The sequence below is a fragment of the Triticum urartu genome, chromosome 5 (assembly GCF_003073215.2).
Source record: "Triticum urartu cultivar G1812 chromosome 5, Tu2.1, whole genome shotgun sequence".
NCBI classification, from domain to species: Eukaryota; Viridiplantae; Streptophyta; class Magnoliopsida; order Poales; family Poaceae; genus Triticum; species Triticum urartu.
In genome coordinates this window covers 616,718,370-616,741,251 of record NC_053026.1, presented here as the reverse complement: position 1 = coordinate 616,741,251, position 22,882 = coordinate 616,718,370, and the positions used below count along the sequence as shown (strand labels likewise).

The window sequence follows — 22,882 nt, the reverse complement described above, 5'->3', positions numbered from 1 at the left end:
GTGATCCGTAAAGTAGTTGAATTTCGCATGAGCGCAGAGTAAAAAAGAAAACCCTCAAAAAGCTTTAAGTTTCAACGATGAAAATTACGGTTTTTGCATCTAACAACGCAAAGTTTCAACAAGTTTCGGATATATTTAAGCAATTTTTTTGTCGGTCGTAGACAAAATAATTGATTTCTATCGGTCGCTCGTACAAAGGTTCAACATTCGAAATATAACAGTTTTTAAAGGTCATAATATATTCATAATGGATTTTATTTCAAAGCGCCAGTCACGAGAAACACGAATATGAAAACAAAACTTAATTTAGATTTTTTATTTAAAAGATATTGAACTTTGGGAATCGAAAGCCAAAATAAAAAACTGGCATCATGACCTGACTGTCCCCGCACTTGCGTAGCGCAAATCCTCATCCATCTAGGTACATGTGGAGTGGGTGAGGTGTTATATTGATGTAACAACTCAGAGCGTGGATGTTTTTTTTACCCTTTTAATCTTAGACATGCTTGTGCGTATTAAGAAAATGTTGAAGATACTAAGATGTAAATTTAGATGTCGATGAATCGATGATGTGACACATTTGGCATCACATGCATACACTGTCGACGCCCTAAAAGAAGAGAGAATGTTTACACGTGTATACAAACTTTTTGGGGAACATGTTGGACGTTAGATTTTCTCTACATTGCCTACCTCGGCAGCATGTGCATCCGGGGCACAGCATCTGGATCATCATGCCAATAGTGGAGCACATTCCCTCGACCTGATGGTTGCTCGCGGACGCAGGACTGCACACGGCTGGAAGCCTGCCTACCTGCCCCGATGACGTCGACGCGTCCACTGCTTGGAAACCGACGGAACCAGCTAAGCAGTACTGTAGTACAATTTATATTTGTTAATTAAATATAGGGTCAAAGTTGGGCACATAAACTCGTACCTTTGTTTGTCTCAGGCAGAAGGCTGGCACGGCCAACGAAGACTGGCACTGCATCAATGGATCACCATGGCCGTGAAGACCTGCCCGGCCGTACGAAGACCTGCCCGATAGCAAAGCTTCAACGGGGCCCGTAATTTGGCATATTCCGAAACCTACCTCCGTACCTACTTTAACCTCGGCTTAGCTTAATTTGGACGCCATATATAAGACATCCAACGAGCTACCCATATGCATGTTCGCCTCTTAGTAGCTGGTGCTAATGCTGATTGCTGTCTTAATCATGACATTGCACTGATTGCTGATCTCTATCGCCAAAGCAAACCCGAGTGTCTATGTCCTAGCTTGGAGCGTCTACTGATTGTTACATTTGAGTTGCCCAGTTGAAAAGACTGTTGCACTATCATGCTCACAAGTCACTACAAAACTCGTGAATCCATCAACAAGCCTCAAGTCCAACCGCATAAGGGGAAAGGATTTTTCATTGCAGTAATATGTTTGTTCTTAAAATTGTGCACTATGACCATGTTTCGGGTTTTATTGATTTAAAGCCGGACCTCTTGGCTGCATGCATCGCCCTGATGCAAAGGCCAGGGTTCATTCTCCTTTCAAAAAAAAAGAGAGAGAGAAGCCGGACTTCTCTTGTACCTTTCTTGTAAAAAAGAAGGTGCTTACCAACCTTAGCATTGAGCTCTCAGCATTACCAAAAGAGATTTCAGAACGTATCATTTGGGTGCTTAAAGATGTTTACAAGTACCAGTAGTAGCCACAGGAGAGGATTTATTTGGCTGGCGAGCCACTCATGGATTATGTGAAAGAGGTATGCAATCTCGGGCGCGACCGGTTGCAATCGTGTTTTCCTTTTATTTGTTTTACTATTCTGATACTCACTGACTCAAACATGACACACCTTTAATAAAATGGCAGTGTGCATCCAATGATACATATGCCGAGGCACTCCCCCTTTTGAAAAGAAAGAAGAGGAGTTATTTGATGCCTGATTTCCTTTTACCTAAAGATAGGAATGTATTGTACAATAGTGTGACCATATTGTTGGAACAGCCACTCCCTTGCCCTAGCTCTCCTCTCCCTCCCACTCTGCTCGCTCTCGGCAGCCGTGGCTCAAACTGAAGAAGGAAGAATAAGAAGATAGAGGGAGCAGTGGACACAGGTGTTTTGCCGGCGCGCGAACGCCCCTTGTTTACCTTGAGCATGAACTCGACAGTGTCGACTGTTACAACGATCACCCTGTGGCTTTATATCCCCGAGCCGGCGCACTGGGCACGCACCCACGCCTCCACTCGCCCGCGATCTACTCCACGCCCTGCATGCTCTCGCCGCGCCCGCTACACACACGCGTGCGCCCGCGTCTCGCGCTGAGCATCAACCAGGCGACCCAATCGCCCCGCACGGCTCGCCAACAGACACACACACACTACCCTGGTGCACAGACACGCCCATGCACCCAACGCACGCACACACGCACGCCCTAGTCCTCGGACCGACGCGCCCAGCAAGTCCAGTGCGCGCCCATACCCACACTCGACGTGCCCGGCTCGTCGTCGTGGCTTATTCGCCCATCACATATGGCATGTACAAAGCAAAGTAGGTTTTTGGACTGCCTTATTTTGGAAGTTTGAAAATCACATTCTAAAGTTGCAAAAAAATTCTTTAAAAAAAATCAGTTTTTTAACTTCAAAATTCATTTTGGCACTATACAAGATCTAGTGCTCATTGGAGCATGTGCACCGAACTAGTTTTTTTATGTACAAAGGCTACATACGACAGTATTATAAATAGAGTGAGAATAAGGCTGGCGAGGGAACATAGATGACTATACATGCACAAAGGTGTGGCTCTACAAAGAGTCAAAGGTATAAATACATTTGCAAATCGTCTCTCAAATATGTAGTGGTTAATATATTAACTTGAACATGAAACTCTATATAAGATGTTTGTAGTTTGGACTCTTGATAAAATGCATAGCCGCACAGTAAAAGAAGCAAAAATTTAGGTCCGTGCCACTGTCCAGTTCTCATATTCGATATGTCCAAGATTGGGGCATCTACTGATTGTTACATTTGAGTTACCCGGTTGAAAAGATTGTTGCTCACAAGTCATAATAAAACTCATGAATCCATCAACAAGCCACAAGTCAAAGTGTACAAGGTTTTTTTTTGTTCCCATAGTATTAATGTATTATAATTGTACACTATGGTTGTGTTTCAGGCTTTATTATTCAAAGCCGGGTGCTTCTGGCCCATTCCTTGCAAAAAAAATGTGCTGACGAGCTTCTCCACATATAGATACTCTTAGTATTACCAAAAGAGATTTCAAAACATATCATTAGCGTGCATAGGGATATTTACAACTGCACGGAGGGAGCCCCCAGGAGAGGACTTATTTGATGCATGATTTCTGTTGGTGCTCGTGTATGCACACCCCTAAATATAGGAACTTAATGTACAATAGTGTGACCATATGTTATCTAGAAAGGCTATATATGAAGAGTGGGGCGTTTTGGAGATCGGCCTCCATGGAGGCCGAACTTTTTTAAAAATTCAAAATTTTCTATTTAAAAAATGTGAAAAATAATCTTCAAATATACAAGGAAATGATGTGTGTGTGTGTGTGTAAAATTTCAGGAAGAAATGCTCGAATTGTGATTTTTGCAAAAACAATAATGGACTTTGAGGATGAACAGTATCATCTGCTGAAAGGACATGCTTTTTTTTTCATAGTCCTCATTTCATCGTATTTCGTCCTGAAAATTTACACATGTGTGGTATGCCTCCATGTATATCTGTATTTTCTTCATAATTTTTTGAAATGTGAAATCTGAATCTTGATGAATTTTTCAATTTTTTTAAAACCGGTCTCTCCATGCAGCTCGACCTCCAAAAGTAATTTTCGATATAGGACTGGTATTATTATAGAGTGAGAATAAGGCAAGATAGGAAACATAGATGATTGTTCACACACAAAGGTGTGGCTCTACAAAAACCCAAAGCTCTAGATATGTCCCCAAATTGTATCTTATTAACATAGAGGTTTCTTTATTAATTTGAAAATGAAATATTATATAACATGTTTGTAGTATCAAATTTGGATAAAATGCATGGCTAAGAAAATCATCAGCTATACTATTTCTTTGTACATGTTATTCGTAGCCTACTTTATTCTCGAACAAGCATCAATACACGTCATATTGTCTTAGAAGAAGAATGCTGAGAAGATGCTAAGTTACGAATGCTAAACCAGCCAGGGTTAACACTGAACAATTGAGCTAATTGTTAGGAGACCTAGAGTGCAGATGTATCCTCTTTAATAGTATATTATTTTCAAAAGACATCCCTGTTGAGTTTGACCAAGTGTGTTGAGAAAAACATCAATATTAGTAATACCAAATAAATAAAACATGATGCGGTGTATCTAATGATATTTCTAAAATGATCTAACGTATCTAATGATATTTATTTGGCATCATAGATGTTAAATTTATTTCTCTACAAACTTCGTCGAAATTGGCCAATCTCGATTTTTGAAAAAAATCTATACTAGGTACTTTATGGAATGGAGGGAGTATCATTTAAATCTTGTATAGGTAGGATTTTCTATCATAGCATACTACAGAACCAGTTAAGATTTTTGACGGTGTAAATGTTTCCAAAAATCCTGAAAAAAAATACACAACCGACACACCTATAATATAACATGATCCAATGGAGCGATTGAGAAAACAATTGACTGTATGTGTCCTGGACAAAAAAAAAACAAACAGTCCAGCATATATTTATGTTGCTGTGAATTGAAATAATTGATTTTTTGCCAAGGGCACATCAATGCATATTTTCCCAATCGCTTGGATCGTCTTATAACATTAGAGTGATGCTCCAATATTTTTTTCATATTTTTTGATAACTGTTAAATTGTTAAAAGCTTGGCGAGCCTGGACAAGAATCCCGAAAATTTAACTTCTAAACTGTTAAAAGCTTAGTGAGTGATGCTCCACTATTTAAGGTTTTGCGAGGATTTGACACCGTAAAAATCCCAAAACTCATGAAAAAGAATCGTTACTGACTATCTTGGAAAGCACTGAATTACTCCCTCTGTCCCATAATATAAGAACGTTTTTCAAGCTTTGTTAGTTTGAAAAACATTCTTATATTATGGGACGGAGGGAGTAGTTCAAACTCATTCACATTGAATTGGATGTCACTGGTAGCCAATTCATATTATGCGATGTGCTAAAAGTAGTACTCCCTCCGATCCATATTAATTGTCGCTACTTTAGTACAACTTTAGTAGGGATTAGAACATTTCAAATTTCCTCTCCTAAGAAAAAAATGCATGTTGACTTAACACGTCTCATCAAACGATCTTTAGATACATGCCAATTAAGATTTTGCACGGATCATATCTAAGTTTTGAACTTTGTACTTCCCTCAAGTCCTCTTAGTTTATGAAAATTAGAAAAGGTGTTTTCTGTTGCATGATTGACACATGAAATATTAATTAATCTTTTGCATATCGATGTCATCTCATGGGAGTTTGAGCATAACTAGCTCCAGATGGTACTACCACAAATGTCAACATATATGTGCATTTATAACTTAATACCAGGGAATCGACTAAATATGATAAATATGATTAAGATAATCCTGGCACAGGATTGTATATACCACTAGAAGATCGGAACATTTGTTCCCATAAAAGAAACTCTAACATATGATTGTTGATCCCGTGAACCGCCTCTTTATTAGTAGATTACTACCATTAGATATACGTAATTGTATTCAGACATGCCGCATTCGTTAGATGAACATAATCATGCCTAAATAGATATCATAAGTTAGACCATACCTATACAGACCGCACCTGTTATAGATCGAAGTAATTGGATCTAAACATATCATAACCCTTAGATCCGCACATAATTGTATGTAAGCATATCACATTATAACCCATTAATACAAAATCATATCTAAACAGATCACATCTAGATCTACATGACATTTCCAAAACATAATTCTACCTGAACTAGCTAAACAAACAACATTTATCAAATCTTCATAACTGTACCTAGATAAAAAATATCAACAGGTAGATCTTCAAAACTACAGCTAAGAAAATAACAACCAATGTATCATTATAGTTGCATTTAGATATATCTCCAATAATGACAAATATTTGCAACTATCCATGTTAATGGGACTATAAACAACAAAGTACATGTAAAACCTAATTTAGAATGATAGTCACCACCACATATATATACACCAATGCTAATTTAATGAAACACATTCAACAGGGAGCCTAAGAGATTTCTAGCCAATGAAAAGCCTGATCTTAGTGTCCCGTGCTCTGTAGACAATTAGCAATATTAACGACAGTTAAGGTTGCCAATTAATAGTTGTGAGAAGTGATCAGACAACAACATAAACATGGAGAGATGAGTACGTACACAAGTGTTGATTGACATAAGTGTTGATTGCTAGAATTGAAGCTAGATGGTTCTATTTAAAAGATAGGTCTAGTTAAATCTGTAAGCATGACTCATAGCGCAAGCATACCTTTTTCCGGAAGGGCAATGGTCAAATCAGATTGCTCGCTATGTACGTAGAAAACAATAGACATAGAGCTACAGACCTACGTCAGCGAGCACACGACATTTGATATATCGGGCGAGCTAAATGCAGCTTACTGTTTTTGGTGTGCTCACAACTACATGCCGGATTGTTGGTCACTGAGACAGAGAAAATTGACTCCGTTGTTTGTAGGTAAATGTTTCATAATTCTTGTCGGTTATTTCTCAGTGACATAATTGTACAAAATAAAGGTTAAAGGCAAAAATATTGTGTATTCTGCAAAGAATGGTGTAAATAGGAGGCACTTGGATTTGCATGGGTCACTGTGCTTGCTACACCCAACAATGTGACACACACTAACCATAATCTCTTCTAGGACTATATTTCCATATATAGTCATTGATATGTGCATGTTTTACATTCATTAGTTTCTATATCTTTAAAATTTACTAGTGCTGTCACGTTGAAATGTGGAGTACATTGGACTATCTCTAAGTCGGTGTTGTAGTGCTGCTAGCCAGCCAAAGCATATACACCCAAGATGTTAGGTCTTTCTCCCAGTGATCAAACACACGATCTCGTGTGGCAGCTTGACTACTGGTTGTATAGGTGGAACCATGTCCTTGGGTGGAACTCACCTTTGTATATACGAACTTGCTGTTAAACTCGAGATCTTGCTGGCGCAGTAGTGGCGCTCACTGTAACACAATAGACATTGAACGGGGGCTACAAAAATATACTCACATGGAATCTATATTTGAATCACTTTCGGATGAATAAATGTAAATCACGAAACTGTCTTTCTGGACATGGATTTTCATGAGAAAAAACTCGACTGAAAGAAGAACAATGAATCGAACACACACCGAGCTTGAAACAGGCAACGATACAAGCAGTTTTGCATGTAAATAAGCATCACGAAAGAAAACCTTGGCATACCGAAACAGCTAGCGGATGCGCGGTCAACTAGCAAAGCAGGGTGGGGAAACTGGGCCGGGATCTGGGACAAATGAGCAGATCGATCATAGCCTGAGAGCCAAGTCCACATTGTCGGCGTGCTCGATGGCGCCGTGCTCCGACGAGGTATTGCCACGCTTGCGCGCCCTTCCAGCACCAGCAGTAGCAACCTCCCGCGCCTCGGTCCTCCTCGCCTTCTCACTCGCACACAGGACATGTCGGCCGCCTCTGTCACCGTACCGGGTTGACCCCTCGTCCGGCGGGGCGTACTGCGCCCCTTGTACGCGTGTCGCGGCGGCGATGTGCCGCTGGCGCTTGGCGACGCTGCGCTCTTGCTTGTGCGCGTTCTGGTGGCCGCCGAGCGCCTGTGCGCTGCGGAGCTTACGGTCGCAGTACATGCAGAGGAAGAAGCCGTCGTCGAGGCCCGGTGCGACCGGGGTGCGGAGGGTGAGCTCAAGGTTGAGCTCATCTTGCTCACCGGTGGGCTGTTCCATTGTAGATATGGACTTACTACCGCCTATGAGGGTGAAAGCTAGAGAGTCGACCAGTGCTTAGCTCGCTAAGCAAAGAATTAAATACACAGCTAGCACTGCGCACAGAACGGTGTTGCACTCTTCAGCGGAGTCACGTGTTCAGCCAGCAGTCCATTAATTTGCTAACGGCTGTGGCAACGGGAGAGCACTTAAACACGCGGGATGTCGGTGCCAGGCCTTCGCATAAGCTCATGCATTCTTCACACAGCTCCATAGCTACAGCGTACTGTTTCGTTTCAAACTATAAATGGTGTCGTACATAATGCGTGGTAAAATTCAATTATGAGATTGATTGTTCCACATGCGAATTACCAAGACTAGTCCGTTCATGATTATGCAATTTCTACTTTTGACAAACATATATTCATATAAAACATAATGCAACGGCCATACCCTACTGCAGAATAACTCATCATTTAAAAGAAGACACCCATTCACAATTTCACATACAAGAATGCGTATGTCATTGATATTTTCATGAAAATTCACTGAATTTTAAAATTTTCAGTAGACAAAAAAATATTTACCTGATTTAGTAGTAAAGGAGGATTTCCCTCCCATGCCCCATCTAATTACATCGGATGCCTCTGAAACACAAGCCTCTCTAGCCATTTTACTCACATTCACCCATTGACCATTGAGTTCACTATTCAATCTCCTTCTAAAGAAAGAGGAGGGATCAGCATTTAGGCACTGGGCCACTGTGCACTCAGGGAAATTGCAGATGGAGAATAAACGAGGAAATTGTTCCGCCAGAGGGGTGTTGTTCCCAATGGGGTCAATCCACAACCTAGCAACATCACCAGATTGTATGACCACTCTTCTCCCTGCCATATAAAGATGTTTTACCTTCATAATGGCCTTCCAGCACGGAGAATCATTGCTTTTCATTTTAATACTAGCCACTGTGGCCCTATTAAAATACTTAGCTTTCACAATATCTTGCCACAGGCCAGATTTAGTTTCTAGTTTCCACCACCATTTAGTAAGTAAACTGAGGTTCTGTTTGTGTAAATCTTTTACACCCAGCCCTCCTTTACTCTTAGATCTTCATATTCCAGTCCACTACTAAATCAGTTTACTCTTTTCTGGAAAGGAACATTGCTGGATGTGACTTTAGATGGATTTGGAGTGCCAGAATACCTCTTAAGATTCAAATATTCTTGTGGCAGTTGTTTCAGGACGCTGTCCTAACGAGAGAAGTGATGAAGCATCAAGGATGGAAGGGAAATCCTAAATGTTCTTTTTGTGGTGGGCGAGAAACTGCTCAACACTTGTCCTTTACATGCCCTGTTGCCAGGGTGACCTGGAGGACGGTGGCATGCATGTTTGGCACTGCCTTGTGTCCCAATAACATTTGGCAAGCTTATGCATGGTGCTATACGTTCTTCGCTGGTGGACAAAATTTTTATACAGCAGGGATTGCTGCTGTATGCTGGGCGATATGGTCTTGTCATAATAGAGCTACCTTTGAGTTTAAACCGCTTACAAACCCATTTGAATGTATTTTTTCTGCTTGTGCCTTAATGTGCTACTGGGCAGGACTGCTGAAGCAAGATGAAGCAGCTACCATGAGGGGCGGGGCAGAGATGCTGAAAGAAAATGCGTCGATGATGATGAGAATATGCGCGGCGAACCAAGATGAGGCGGCGTGGTGATCTGCTGGAGATGCTGCTCCATGGTTCAAAAAGTTGTTTTGAGTTACTTCCCCCCCCCCTTTACGTGGGTTTGAACTTTGTTGCTCTGCTGTGTGCGAGCTTTATGTCTTGTGTTCTTTTGGGGCTTTAGGCCTTGGATACTAGTTACTGTGATTAGGTGTCGTCGGGTTTTCGCCCCGTGGTGAGTAATCTCGATGGCGAGTGCTCACAGTGGGTTTCCCGGCGATGCGTTGGACTCGCTTCCCCTTTTCTCCTTTTCTTTGGACCGCTGTATTTCCGTTATGTTGCAGTAATGGAATTCAAAAAAAATATTTACCTTCCAAAATATTTCAGTCATTTCGGTTGTGCACAATAATTCAAATGTTTACTTCAAATGTTTTCAATTTTTATTTTTTTGAAATAACTGAAATTTAGTAAGGTAAATATCCCCCCTCTCCCCAGTGTAGCTCCCTCAAGTGATACGAGGCAAAACCAAGCCGCCGCCAGCCTCAACCCCTCCTGACTAGTAGAAAAAGGCCCATTTGTCCCGGTTCATAAGGCCCATCTGTCCCGGTTGGGGAACCGGGACTAAAGGGCCGTTACTAATGCCCTAGGCCTTTAGTCCCGGTTCTTATACCAACCGGGACAGATGGGCCTCCACGTGGCCGCTCCGGCGAACCCAAGCAGGAGGGCCTTTGGTCCCGGTTGGTGACACCAACCGGGACCAATACGCTTCCACGCGCCAGCATTTCAGCGGTTGTTTTTTTTAAAAGGAGGTGGTTTAGGGGTTTTGGGGGTTAATTTAGGTTTGTATAGGTAGCTAATAGAGAGATGTGTCCTCTCTTATCTCCGTGCTACTGCTACTGCTATGCCTAAACATGACTTAGATTGAAGTGAGGCAACATGTGGTGCATGGCAAAAGTAATTCTAATCCTAACTTGATCAAGTTTGGATTGTACTACTTTCGACATGCACCACATGCATGTTGCCTTTACTTCAATCCAATCCATGTTCATTTCACTCACAGATATATAATAACTCTTCATGCTCGCATCATGCATCATCACAATAACAAGTCCTACTAATCATCATCATACAACTTCTACTCGTTATTAATAACAAGTCATACGATCATCATCCTCATAGTCATCGAACCAACCCTACTTAATTTTTCTTAGCACATGATCATCAGTATTAGGTAGGACCTAAATACCCTCTTTAAGGTAAAATAGCATAAAACAAAATAGACTCTGACTCTTCATTATGGAGAATGGAGATCATCTTGTCTCCAATTCTTGCTCTTCGCTTCCTTTTGCTTCCAAGAACCTCCTTGCGACTGTCCATACATTTTTTCCATCATTTGATTTGCATGTCTCCACTTCTTTTAGAAATCTGGTATGGACAGTTGAGATTCGTAGGATGACCTGACTGTATGTTCAAAACATTAAGGCTACCTTTCGGATACATCAAATGAGGCACACAATTATCTGGGATTATCTGTTGAAAACATAGTAATGACTTCATAGTTAGCAATGATGTACTAGTTTTAGAAGTATGCAAAAGATGCACAGATGTCGTAATAGTAAAAAGTCTTACCAGGGTATCTCCATGGTAGTTACCGTAGTTGAACACATGCACTAGTGGCACGTATTGACCATAATGTTGAGGAGTTTGATTGTAGATATTGTAATTCTCAATGTCAGTACAAAATCCGACCAGATGATTTTTCTCCTTGTAAGTTAATTCGGAGCCATCGGTGCAGTGGGTTTTGTCTACCATCTCCCGCACATTCTTTGAACAATGAAAATAAACTGTCAATGGAAATAAGCTGTCAACTATTTTGAAATAAACAATATAAATTAGCTAATAACTATGTTTCAGAAACTCACATAGCGGTAGAATTGGAGGCGTTTCAACAAGGACCCAAATGTCCATATTGTCTTAATCGATTTTAGGATCACCAAGATCCATGGTGACAAGCATACCCTCATCAAAACCATATATGTTGCAAAGTGCTTCCCATTTTTTGCAACCAAAATGGGTTACGCTCTCAGAATTGTACAGCTTTACTTCAAAATCCACATCATGATGAGTCTTTAGGTGAATTTTCTTTGTTTCGAAACTTTCATGGTCTTCAAAACCCATCCTCTCCAAAACATAGCGCCTTGCATGGCATGGGATAAGCTAGTCGAATTGTAAAAGATGAAAATTACACGTTGAAATAGTTGTAGTCATGCTTAATTACAAAAAAACACTTGTCGTCGTTGCGTACCGTCTCAACATCAAAGGTCTCCTCGAGCTTAATGTTGAAGCGCCGATCATCGTCCAGGTGAGGAATGTCGCACATACCTCGATCGTCGTGGCACCAGCTGCACTCCCCTAGGAGACTTCCGTCGTCTGATGACGACATTTCCTACGTTCATGATTCAAAGATTAAACTTAAAGTCCTCTCATATATGGTGGAGACTCGACAGACTTAAAGTCAACCCAAAATATCATTTAATTATCTTTCTAAAAAAGGATTTGGCTGGTCTCACCTCGAGGTCGGAGGGGTCGGTGACGGGGACGACGGAGGGGATGATGGAGGGGGGATCCTAGATTTCTGCGAAAACAAAAACCCTATAACTATCAGCTAATCATATGCATACGCCTTGCGTAGTGCTCTCCAATTTTAGCATTCAAAGTAGGAGTAGTTTTCCAATTTGAGCATTCAATAAGAAAAATCAAATCGCAAAAATAAAGTAGTATTCAAATTAGGATGTATTCAATTATAAGCAAAACTACATCATCTCTTGCATCCGTACATCGTCGAATATTATCACTAATACACTTCGAATATTATCATACATATAACATCGCTAGTATAGCTAGAACCGTAGCGCCCGACGGGTATCGGCACGGGCGGTGGACACCTAAAGAGAAGGAACCATCACAGGATTGCTCCAGTGAGATCCCTGAAGAACCTGCCAGGTATTGTCGAACCTGCCCTCCAACGCAACCATGTAGCGACGGACGTGCTCGTCCTCCTCGCTCACACAGTGACGTAACACCTCCGTGGTGTCCGGAAGCCTAGGCACCGTCATTGGCCCACGCGACCACCACCAAATAAGGATCGGGTCAACGACGGGCTGACTCCTCACCAAGCTACGCCCCCCGAAAGGTAGCACCTCCCAATACCAGCCCGGCGGAGCCCACTCCCGGACGTGGCCCCTCTGATCAAGCCGGCCTCCTCCGCCGAGTCGACGACGAGGATGCGGGATAGGCATCGTCGACATCAATGCGGGAATAATTCCTTGAACTAAAAAAATAAACTAGTTCTATTAATTTTCTTGCTAAAAATAAACTACTTCTATAGTAAAATAAAGTAGTTTTATTAAATCAACTAGTTCAACTACTAATTAAGCACTTACTATAAATAAAGTAAAGTAGTACTTGCTAAAAATAAACTACTTGTATATATAGTAAAATAAAGTAGTTTTATTAAATCAACTAGTTCAACTACTAATTTTCTTCTTCTTCTTCTCCTCTATTCCTTCTTCTTCTCCTCTTTTTTCTTCTTCTTTTTCATCTTCTTATTTATTTCTCCTCTTCTTCCTATCCTCTTCTTCTTCTTCTTCTTCTTCTTCTTCTTCTTCTTCTTCTTCTCCTCCTTCTTCCTCTTCTTATTTCCCTTTTTTCTCTCATTTTTCTTCTAAATATTTCATATACATAAATGACTTTGATCATACACAAATTTTCTATACATACACAATATGAACATATACATTAATTGACAAAGAAAATTCTGTGAACAAAAAAATCATAAAAATTCTATGAACAAAAATACAACAGAAAAAAATCATAAAAATTCTATGAACAAAATCTAAACTACACATCTAAATTAATACAACTAAATTACAACAACTAAATTAACTACACATCTAAACTACACATCAAATTAATACAACTAAATTACAACATCTATATATATAGGGGGCGCGGCGGCTGCGGTGGAGGCAGCCATTAGAGGGAGGAGGAGGGGATCGGCGGGCAGCGCTCACAGGGTGCGCGGCGACGGCGACGAGGAGGCAGGGCCGGCGACGTCGGGGCAGGGGTGGCGTGGGGCGGCGACGGCGTCGGTCCGGGGCGGGACGGCGTCGGGGCGGCGCGGGACGGCGACGGGGCGGCGCGTCGGAGGCAGGGGCGATGACGGCGACGGCGAGACCGGGGGGCAGCCAGGCGGCGTCGCGGTGGGGGAATGAGCAACTGAACGAAAAATTTACAAGTCCTGCTTATATAGACGAGGCATTGGTCCCGATTCGTGGCACAAACCGGGACCAATGCCCCCTTTAGTCCCGGTTGGTGCCACCAGCCGGGACCAAAGGTCAGTTTTTGATAGCCCAAAAGGCGGGAAGCGGTTGCCTTTGGTCCCAGTTCGTGGCACCAACCGGTACTAAAGGGGGGCATTCGTACCGGTTGGTGCCACGAACCGGTTCCAATGTCCCCCTTTAGTCCCGGTTGGTGGCACCAACCGGGACCAAAGGTCTTGTTCTGCCCGTGCCCAAATTTTAGTCCCACCTTGCTAGCTGAGAGGGGCGCGCAGTGGTTTATAAGCCCCACTGCCGCACTGTAACACCCTCGATGGAACTCTCCCAATTTGTACTCCAACTCTTGCCGTTTTCGGCGTTAAGTTATATTTATTCTCTCGGGTTCGGGTCTTTGTCTCCGTGTGTTGTTGTCGTTGTCATGCATCTCATATCATGTCATCATGTGCATTTCATTTGCATACTTGTTCGTCTGATGCATTTGAGCTTTTTCCTCGTTGTCCGTTTTGCATTCCGGCGCTTCGTTCTCCTCCGGTGGTCATTTCTAGCTTTCTTTCGTGTGTGGGGATTAAACATTTCCGGATTGGACCGAGACTTGCCAAGCGGCCTTGGTTTACTACCGGTAGACCGCCTGTCAAGTTTCGTATCATTTGGACTTCGTTTGATACTCCAACGGTTAACCGAGGGACCGAAAAGGCCTCGTGTGTGTTGCAGCCCAACACCCCTCCAATTTGGCCCAAAACCCACCTAAGTCTTCTCCATCATCTAGATCGTTCGATCATGATCGCGTGGCCGAAAACCGCACCTCATTTGGACTCTCCTAGCTCCCTCTATGCCTATAAATAGATCCCTCCACGAAATCCCGGGTCTCCTCCCCCCTAACCCTAGATATTTTTCCCCGCAGCGCGCCGGACACGTCCGTCCGCGCGCCGGACACCGCTGCCGTCCTCTAATGCGTTGCCACATGGCAGCGCCCCACATCGCCGCGCCTCCCCGCCGCCCGGCCCGCCGAGGCCCGTAGCGGGCCCCCACGGGCCCAGTCACCGCCGCCCGCACACGCGTCGCCCTGCCGCCGTCTCCCCCCGAGCCGGCGCCGCGCCCCACCGCCTCCGCCGCGAGTGCCGCCGCCGCGCCAAGCCGCCGCCGCCGCGGTCCGCCTCGACGCTGGCCCGGCCCCACGCCGCCATCCGCCGCCCGGCCGTCGCGTCTTCTCCCCCTCGTCGCCCTCGCCGGCCGCCGGGGACCTCGGATCCGTCGGCCGGGGAACAGTGCCTCGCCGGCCCCGCCTCGGTTCGCGCGCCGGACGAACCCTAGATCCGGAGGTCGAAAATTCTACTAAGTCCCTGATATTTTCCGTTTCAAGTGCCATGTTCGTCGGCCCGTAACTTTGCATCCGTAGCTTCCGATTCATGCATATAGCATATCAAAATGTTCATCTCAGAGAGTACATCATTTCATTCCATTGCATCATTTTCATTTGAGTTCATCTTGATGCCCGAAATGCTGTTAGAAGAGGGCTACTTGAGATAATTGTCAGATCTGCTACCCGTTTAGGTTTTTGTCATTTTTGCCATGATTAATGTGTGCATGCTATGCCCTGATGCTCTACATGTGTTTTGTTAAGGGTTTTGTCATCTTTCCAGAGGTGCAACCCATGTATTTTTGTGATGTGTGTGGTGACTTGTGCAAGCTTGCAAAGTGGTGCACTTGCTAATTCTGTTTTCAGGGACTTAGTAATTCCACTAAGTCCTGATCTGTTTTTACTCATGATGCCATATGTTCATGTTGTTTCCTAGTGATCCGTGCCTCTTTTGAGGATGATCAGTAAGGATGTTTTGTTAATATCTTGTAGTGCTCTATCCATCCATGTCTTTGTTTGCAATTATGGAGCACCCTAGCTTGAGTCAATCGAGCTCTACTTTTGCTACTTTGTGAATCTGGGCAGATTGTCAACTCTGTTTGTGCGAATTTTGCCGATGATGTTGTAGTTGATCCGTGCATGCTATGCTATTGTTCTTGCCATGTCTAGCTTGCATTTTTGTGTTCTTGATGGGTGTATGCTTAGTTTATCATGACTTGCCTGTAGTGAGTGCATCGAGCTCGTAAACATGCCTACTTAGATATGTTTCAGCATGTCCAGTTTTCACTAAGTCTGTGATCTGATTATGTTTTTGCCATGTTCACATGCTTGCAATTGTATTTTCTGATCCCTTTTGTCTCAAGGTCACTAAGGGACTTTTGTTAAGCTCTTTGAGTAGCTCCATGCCATGCTTTACTTTGCCATGTTCAGGTCCTGTAGCATGTAGTTTTGTTGCTCCGAAGAGTGCTACCTGATCTGAAATTCCAGACAAGTGTTAATTTCACTAAGTCTGAGATCTGTTTCCATATGCATTTTTGCCATGCTTGTTTGAACCTGTTAATGGATGAATTGGCCGTAGCTCAGTGCTAGACTTTTGCTTAAGCATCTTGAATGCATCCCTGCCATGTATTTTTTGTCATGTTTGGGTGCTGTAGCATGTTCATCCATTGCATTCATATGCCTACTTGCTGTAAATCGCAGACCGGTGCCATTTTTGAATCGCTTGCCATTTCCAAACCATAACACAGATTCCGGCGTTCTTTATATCGTTTTCAAGCGATTTCATCTCATCTTTCCAATGGCACACTTGGATTTCCAAGTTGAGTCCAGGTTCATGCATTTCCTGTCATATCTTGCATTTTGCATCCCGCATCGCATCCCGCATAGCATATCATCTTTGCATTGCGTTGTTTGAGTTTGCACGTGGTTGATTGTATCCTTGTTGCTTGTTTGTCTTGTTTGGGTAGAGCCGGGAGACGGGTTTGCTAACGAGGAACCCGTTGAGTTTGCTTTCGAGGATCCAGTCAACTCTAACAACTGTGCAGGCAAGATGATCATACCCTCGAAATCACTACTATCTTTGCTATGCTAGTTTGCTCGCTCTTTTGCTATGCCATTGGTAGGATGCCTACCACTTTTTTTCAAGCCTCGCATATTGCCATGTCAAACCTCTAACCCACCTTGTCCTAACAAACCGTTGATTGGCTATGTTACCGCTTTGCTCAGCCCCTCTTATAGCGTTGCTAGTTGCAGATGAAGTTTGAAGGCCGTTCCTTGTTGGAACATTTATTTACTTGTTGGGATATTATTATATTGCTATGTTATCTTAATGCATCTATATACTTGGTAACGGGTGGAAGGCTCGGCCTCTCGCCTAGTGTTTTGTTCCACTCTTGCCGCCCTAGTTTCCGTCATATCGGTGTTATGTTCCCGGATTTTGCGTTCCTTACGCGGTTGGCTTATAATGTGAACCCCTTGATAGTTCGCCTTGATTAAAGATTTTCCAGCAATGCCCCACATTGGTCTTACCATTCGCCACCTATCCTTTTCTTTCCCTTGGGTTCTGCAGACTCAAGGGTCATCTTATTTTAACCCCCCCGGGCCAGTGCTCCTCTGAGTGTTGGTCCAACCGAGCGATGTCCGGGGCTACCAGGGGCAACTCTGGGCTGGCCTACCCGACGTCTGGCTCATCTGAGTGTGCCCTGAGAACGAGATATGTGCAGCTCCTATCGGGATTTGTCGGCACATTCGGGCGGTGTTGCTGGTCTTGTTTTAACCTGTCGAAGTGTCTTGAGTAACCGAGATACCGAGTCTGATCGGAACGTCTTGGGAGGAGGTCTATTCCTTCGTTGATCGTGAGAGCTTGTCATGGGCTAAGTTGGGACTCCCCTGCAGGGATTTGAACTTTTGAAAGCCGTGCCCGCGGTTATGGGCAGATGGGAATTTGTTAATGTCCGGTTGTAGATAACTTGAACCTTAACTTAATTAAAATGAATCAACTGAGTGTGTTACCGTGATGGCCTCTTCTCGGCGGAGTCCGGGAAGTGGACACGATGTTGGAGTAATGTTTGCGCAGGTTGCTCTCTAGTTTCTCGCTCGCGCTTTGCCTCCTCTTCTCGCTCTCTTTTGCGAATAAGTTAGCCACCATATTTGCTAGTCGCTTGCTGCAGCTCCACATATATTTACCTTGCCTTACCTATAAGCTTAAATAGTCTTGATCGCGAGGGTACGAGATTGCTGAGTCCCTGTGGCTCAAAGATTACTATTACACCAGATGCAGGGCCTGATGGTTCCGCTCCAGGTGACGCGCTTGAGCTCAAGTGGGAGTTCGACGAAGACTCTCAACGTTACTATGTTTCCTTTCCCGATGATCAGTAGTGGTGCCCAGTTGGGGGTGAACGGGACCGTTGTCGCATGTTGGGTTCTCTTTTATTTTGGCGCCATAGTCGGGCCATGAGTGTTTGTATGATGTAATGTTATTTATGTACTTGATTGACGTGGCGAGTGTAAGCCAACTACGTTATCTCCCCTTTATTATTTATATTACATGGGATGTTGTGAAGATTGCCTAACTTGCGACATATGCCTTCAATGCGATTATGCCTCTAAGTCGTGCCTCGACACGTGGGAGATATAGTCGCATCGAGGGTGTTACAAGTTGGTATCAGAGCCTTCCCCGACCTTAGGAGCCCCATTGCTTGATCGTTTTTAGCGGCCGAGTTGTGTCTAGAAAAAATGTTTTGAGTCATTTAGGAATTATATATCGGAGAGTTTAGGAATTCTTTTACTTCCCAGTCTCCTCATTGCTCTGGTAAGGCATCCTAACGTAGAGTTTGACTCTTCTCTTCTCAAATTTCACTAAATATTTTTTAGGATCACGCGGGTATCTTGGAATCATTCCGACGGTTTTATGATGAGAACATTGTCTTGGTGCCTCCTGTCAGGGGTTTACTAGAAGTGTCCCGGGGAGTTGAGCTCTGAGGTGTTGTCATCATAATTTTATCGTTGCAATTCTGGAATACCTGAGTTTAGTACGCCAACGTCGAAAATCTCTTTTATGCAGTTCGTTGGTGAGATAACCTCGACGCCACCCAATACTGGGGCGGGAGTTCAGGAGTATCGCCATAACTTGTATAACGGATGCTTTTCGAAGGTTGAGGTAGATGGTTTCCGAAGGTTTCTTGGTTATGTGTTGAAGGATGGATACAGCTGGATGTAGGATTTGCTAGTTTGGGTGAGATATTATGCTTCCCCTGTATCCCCAACACCTGATTGCATAACCGGAAAGGTTCGGGAGTTTCATAGGTGGGAATTCTAGTAGCTCTAGTTCTTCTTCCACGGATATTGGTTTGAGATTGGGATTTCTTACCGATTATTCGTTCTTGATCCGTACCTTGTTGATTTATTTATCTACCTTAATTCTACGTGGCTTCTCAATTTATGGATATGTGACCATTTCAAGAGGAATGCATTCGTTCATTTTGTTCGGATGTGAAGACTATATGTTGCAATTTTCATTCCGTTGGATTCAGCTTCAATATTTATCTATCAATGTGCTAATGGTGGTCAACATCTTCAGGATGGCTCCTCCAACGCGCATGACTCCGAATCCTGATCCGCCACCACCTCCACCTCCTCCGGAGGCATGGCAAGCTGTGATGGCCGCAACCAATGCAAACACACAGTTGATCATGCAAATTCTTCAAGAGAGCAATCAAGGCAACCAAGGGAATCAAGGCAACAATCAGAATCACTTTGCTTCACTCAACCAGTTCCTTGCTAACGGGCCAAAGACTTTCAACAATTGTGTTGAGGCAACCGATGCTGACGATTGGCTAGTGGATCTGTGCAAGCATTTCGAGTGCAGTAACGTCAGGCCTGAGGACTTTTTCAAGTTCGCTTCCTTCCAACTCAAAGATCAAGCTGCAGAATGGTTCTAGCAGTACAAGGACTCCAGAGGTGGACGTGTTATCACTTGGGATGATTTCCGTCGAGATTTCCGAGCTCATCATATTCCCCAAAGCGTGGTTGAAAGCAAGCGTGAGGAATTCCACAATCTGAAGCAAGGCTCTTTGTCTGTCTATGACTACAACAAGTTGTTCCAGAAGCTTGCCCGCTTTGCCAAGCAGGACGTCCCTGATGAGAAGAGCATGATATACCAGTTCAGGGGTGGTCTCAGAGAAGAAATTCAGCTCGCTCTTGTTCTCTTTGAGCCCTTGAGATACGATGAGTTCTACAACATGGCATTGAAGCAAGAGGCTGCTCAGTTGAAGTGTGATGCTTCCACGAAGCGAGTCAGAGATGTTACTCCTTCTTCCTCTACTCAAGTGGCCAAGCAGCAGAAGTTTTGGCTTCCTCCTCCTTCGTTCCGTCAGCCGTATCCGGAGAAGAGCAAAGGTGGCAGTGGTTCTTCCCACCCACCCAACCCTGGCTTTCAGAACAAGACTTCGTCTCAAGCTCCAAGATCGAGTGCTCTGTACCACCGTCCGCTTTCAGAGGTCACGTGCAACAAGTGCCAACAGAAAGGTCACTATGCCAACAAGTGTTTCAACTAGAGGCGTCTTCCTCCTCCTCCTCCTGTTAGATCGGCAAGTACAACTGTGGTCAAGCATAACCCCAAGTCCGCCAAGGTCAATTTGATGAATGCAGCTCAGGCAGAGGACTCGTCAGATGTGATCATGGGTAACCTTCCTGTTAATGATATTCCAGCAAAAGTTCTTTTTGACACGGGTGCATCGCATTGTTTCATCTCGAGGCCATTTGTTTCTAAGCATGAGTTGCCTTTACAAGATTTGCCTAGACAGTTATCTGTTGTTTCTCCGGGTAAATTCATGAATGCAAGCGCTATTGCCCCAGATGTTACTATCACGTTGGGCGATTACAAGTTTCTCTCTTCTCCGGTGGTTCTTGGCAACTCGGATATTGATCTTATTCTCGGAATGGATTGGCTTTCTAAGCACAAGGCACATCTTGATTGTGCAGCCAGGCAGATTCAATTGACTCATTCGTCTGAGGATGTAATTGTCTTTGCCGCTCGTGATGACACTATCCGTCTGTTTTCTCTCAATGAGAAGGGTGAATTGGACGCTATTTCGCAAATTCCAGTCGTTTGCGAATATCAAGACGTCTTTCCAGAAGAGCTTCCAGGAATGCCTCCGCACCGGCCAGTTGAATTCGTTATTGATCTTGAGCCTGGCACGGAACCTGTGTGCAAGCGTCCTTACAAGCTCGGACCTAAAGAGTTGAAGGAGCTGAAGAAGCAACTCGATATTCAAGAGAAAATGGGTCTCATCCGGCCTAGTTCTTCTCCGTGGGGTTGTGGTGTTCTTTTTGTGAAGAAGAAGGATGGAACGGACCGACTTTGTGTTGATTACCGTCCAGTGAACAAGAAGACCATCAAGAACAAATACCCACTTCCCAACATCAATGAGCTGTTCGAACAACTCAAAGGTGCCCAAGTATTCTCCAAGCTTGATCTCCGTATGGGTTATCATCAGATTCGTATCCGTGAGCAAGATATTCCCAAGACGGCGTTCAGGACAAGCTTTGGTTCATACGAATACACTGTCATGTCTTTTGGCCTCGTCAACGCTCTTCCGACGTTCTCTCGCATGATGAACTTCATCTTCAACGCCTACACCAATGACTTCGTTTTGGTCTATCTCGACGACATTCTGGTTTTCTCGAAGAACAAGGAAGATCATGCCAAGCACTTGCGTTTGGTTCTTGATAAGCTCAGGGAACATCAGTTCTACGCCAAGTTCTCCAAGTGTGAATTTTGGCTCGATGAGGTTCTTTATCTTGGTCATATCATCTCTGCCAAGGGTATTGCTGTGAATCCTGAGAAGGTGTCTGCAATTGTGAATTGGGAACCTCCTCACAATGTGAAGCAACTCCGCAGTTTCCTCTGTCTCGCAAGCTATTGCCGAAGATTCGTTAAAAAAATTTCTAGGATCGCGAAGCCTCTCTCAAATCTTCTTCAGAAGCACGTCAAGTACGTTTGGTCTCCAGAGTGTGACATTGCTTTCAATACTTTGAAAGAGAAGTTGATCACTGCTCCAGTTCTGACTCCGCCTGATGAATCCAAGCTGTACGAGGTCTTTTGTGATGCCTCTCTCCAAGGTCTTGGCGCAGTTTTGATGCAAGAGAAGAAAGTTGTTTCTTATACATCTCGCTAGTTGAAGCCTAATGAGAAGAACTACCCCACTCATGATCTCGAGTTGGCGGCAGTTGTGCATGCTCTTTTGACTTGGAGACATCTTCTATTGGGAAGAAAAGTGGAGATTTTCACTGATCACAAGAGTCTCAAGTACATCTTCACTCAGCCTAATCTCAACCTTAGGCAAACTCGATGGGTCGAAATGATTCAAGAGTATAATCCGAGTATCGAGTATACTCCAGGCAAGGCCAATGTGATTGCGGACGCATTGAGCAGAAAGGCTTACTGCAACAGTCTGATTCTCAAGCCTTATCAACCCGAGCTTTGTGAAGCTTTCCGCAAACTTAACCTACAAGTTGTTCCGTAAGGTTTCCTTGCCAACCTTCAAGTCTCTCCTACCTTAGAAGACCAAATTCGCCAAGCCCAGCTTCTTGATGCTATGGTGAAAAATGTGAAGATTGGGATTGCCAAGAGCCAGTCCAAGTACAAGTGCTACCGCCTTGATGACAAGGACACTCTCTTCTTCGAGGATCATATTGTTGTACCCAAAGGTGACCTCCGTAAAGTGATCATGAACGAGGCTCACAATTCTCTCCTCTCCATCCACCCTGGGAGCACGAAGATGTATCAGGACCTTAAACAGGCTTATTGGTGGACTCGAATGAAGCGCGAGATTGCTCAATTCGTGAATGAATGTGATGTCTGCAGAAGAGTGAAGGCAGAACACCAAAGGCCAGCAGGTCTCCTCCAACCTCTTGCCATTCCAGAATGGAAGTTTGACCACATTGAAATGGACTTCGTGACTGGGTTTCCAAAGTCCAAGCGTGGCAATGATGCTATATTCGTTGTCATCGACAAACTCACCAAAGTGGCTCACTTTCTGCCTATCAAAGAGTCGATCACTGCAGCTC

General features: G+C 43.9%; 1 protein-coding gene across 1 annotated transcript; it reads right to left on the bottom strand.

The window, feature by feature from the left end:
- Positions 1-7,398: 7,398 nt before the first annotated feature.
- On the bottom strand, positions 7,399-7,979 carry LOC125506312 (zinc finger protein 2-like). The gene has a single exon (XM_048671160.1). The coding sequence runs from the start codon at positions 7,971-7,973 to the stop codon at positions 7,545-7,547; it is 429 nt and encodes a 142-aa protein (XP_048527117.1). The 5' UTR covers positions 7,974-7,979; the 3' UTR covers positions 7,399-7,544.
- Positions 7,980-22,882: the final 14,903 nt, after the last annotated feature.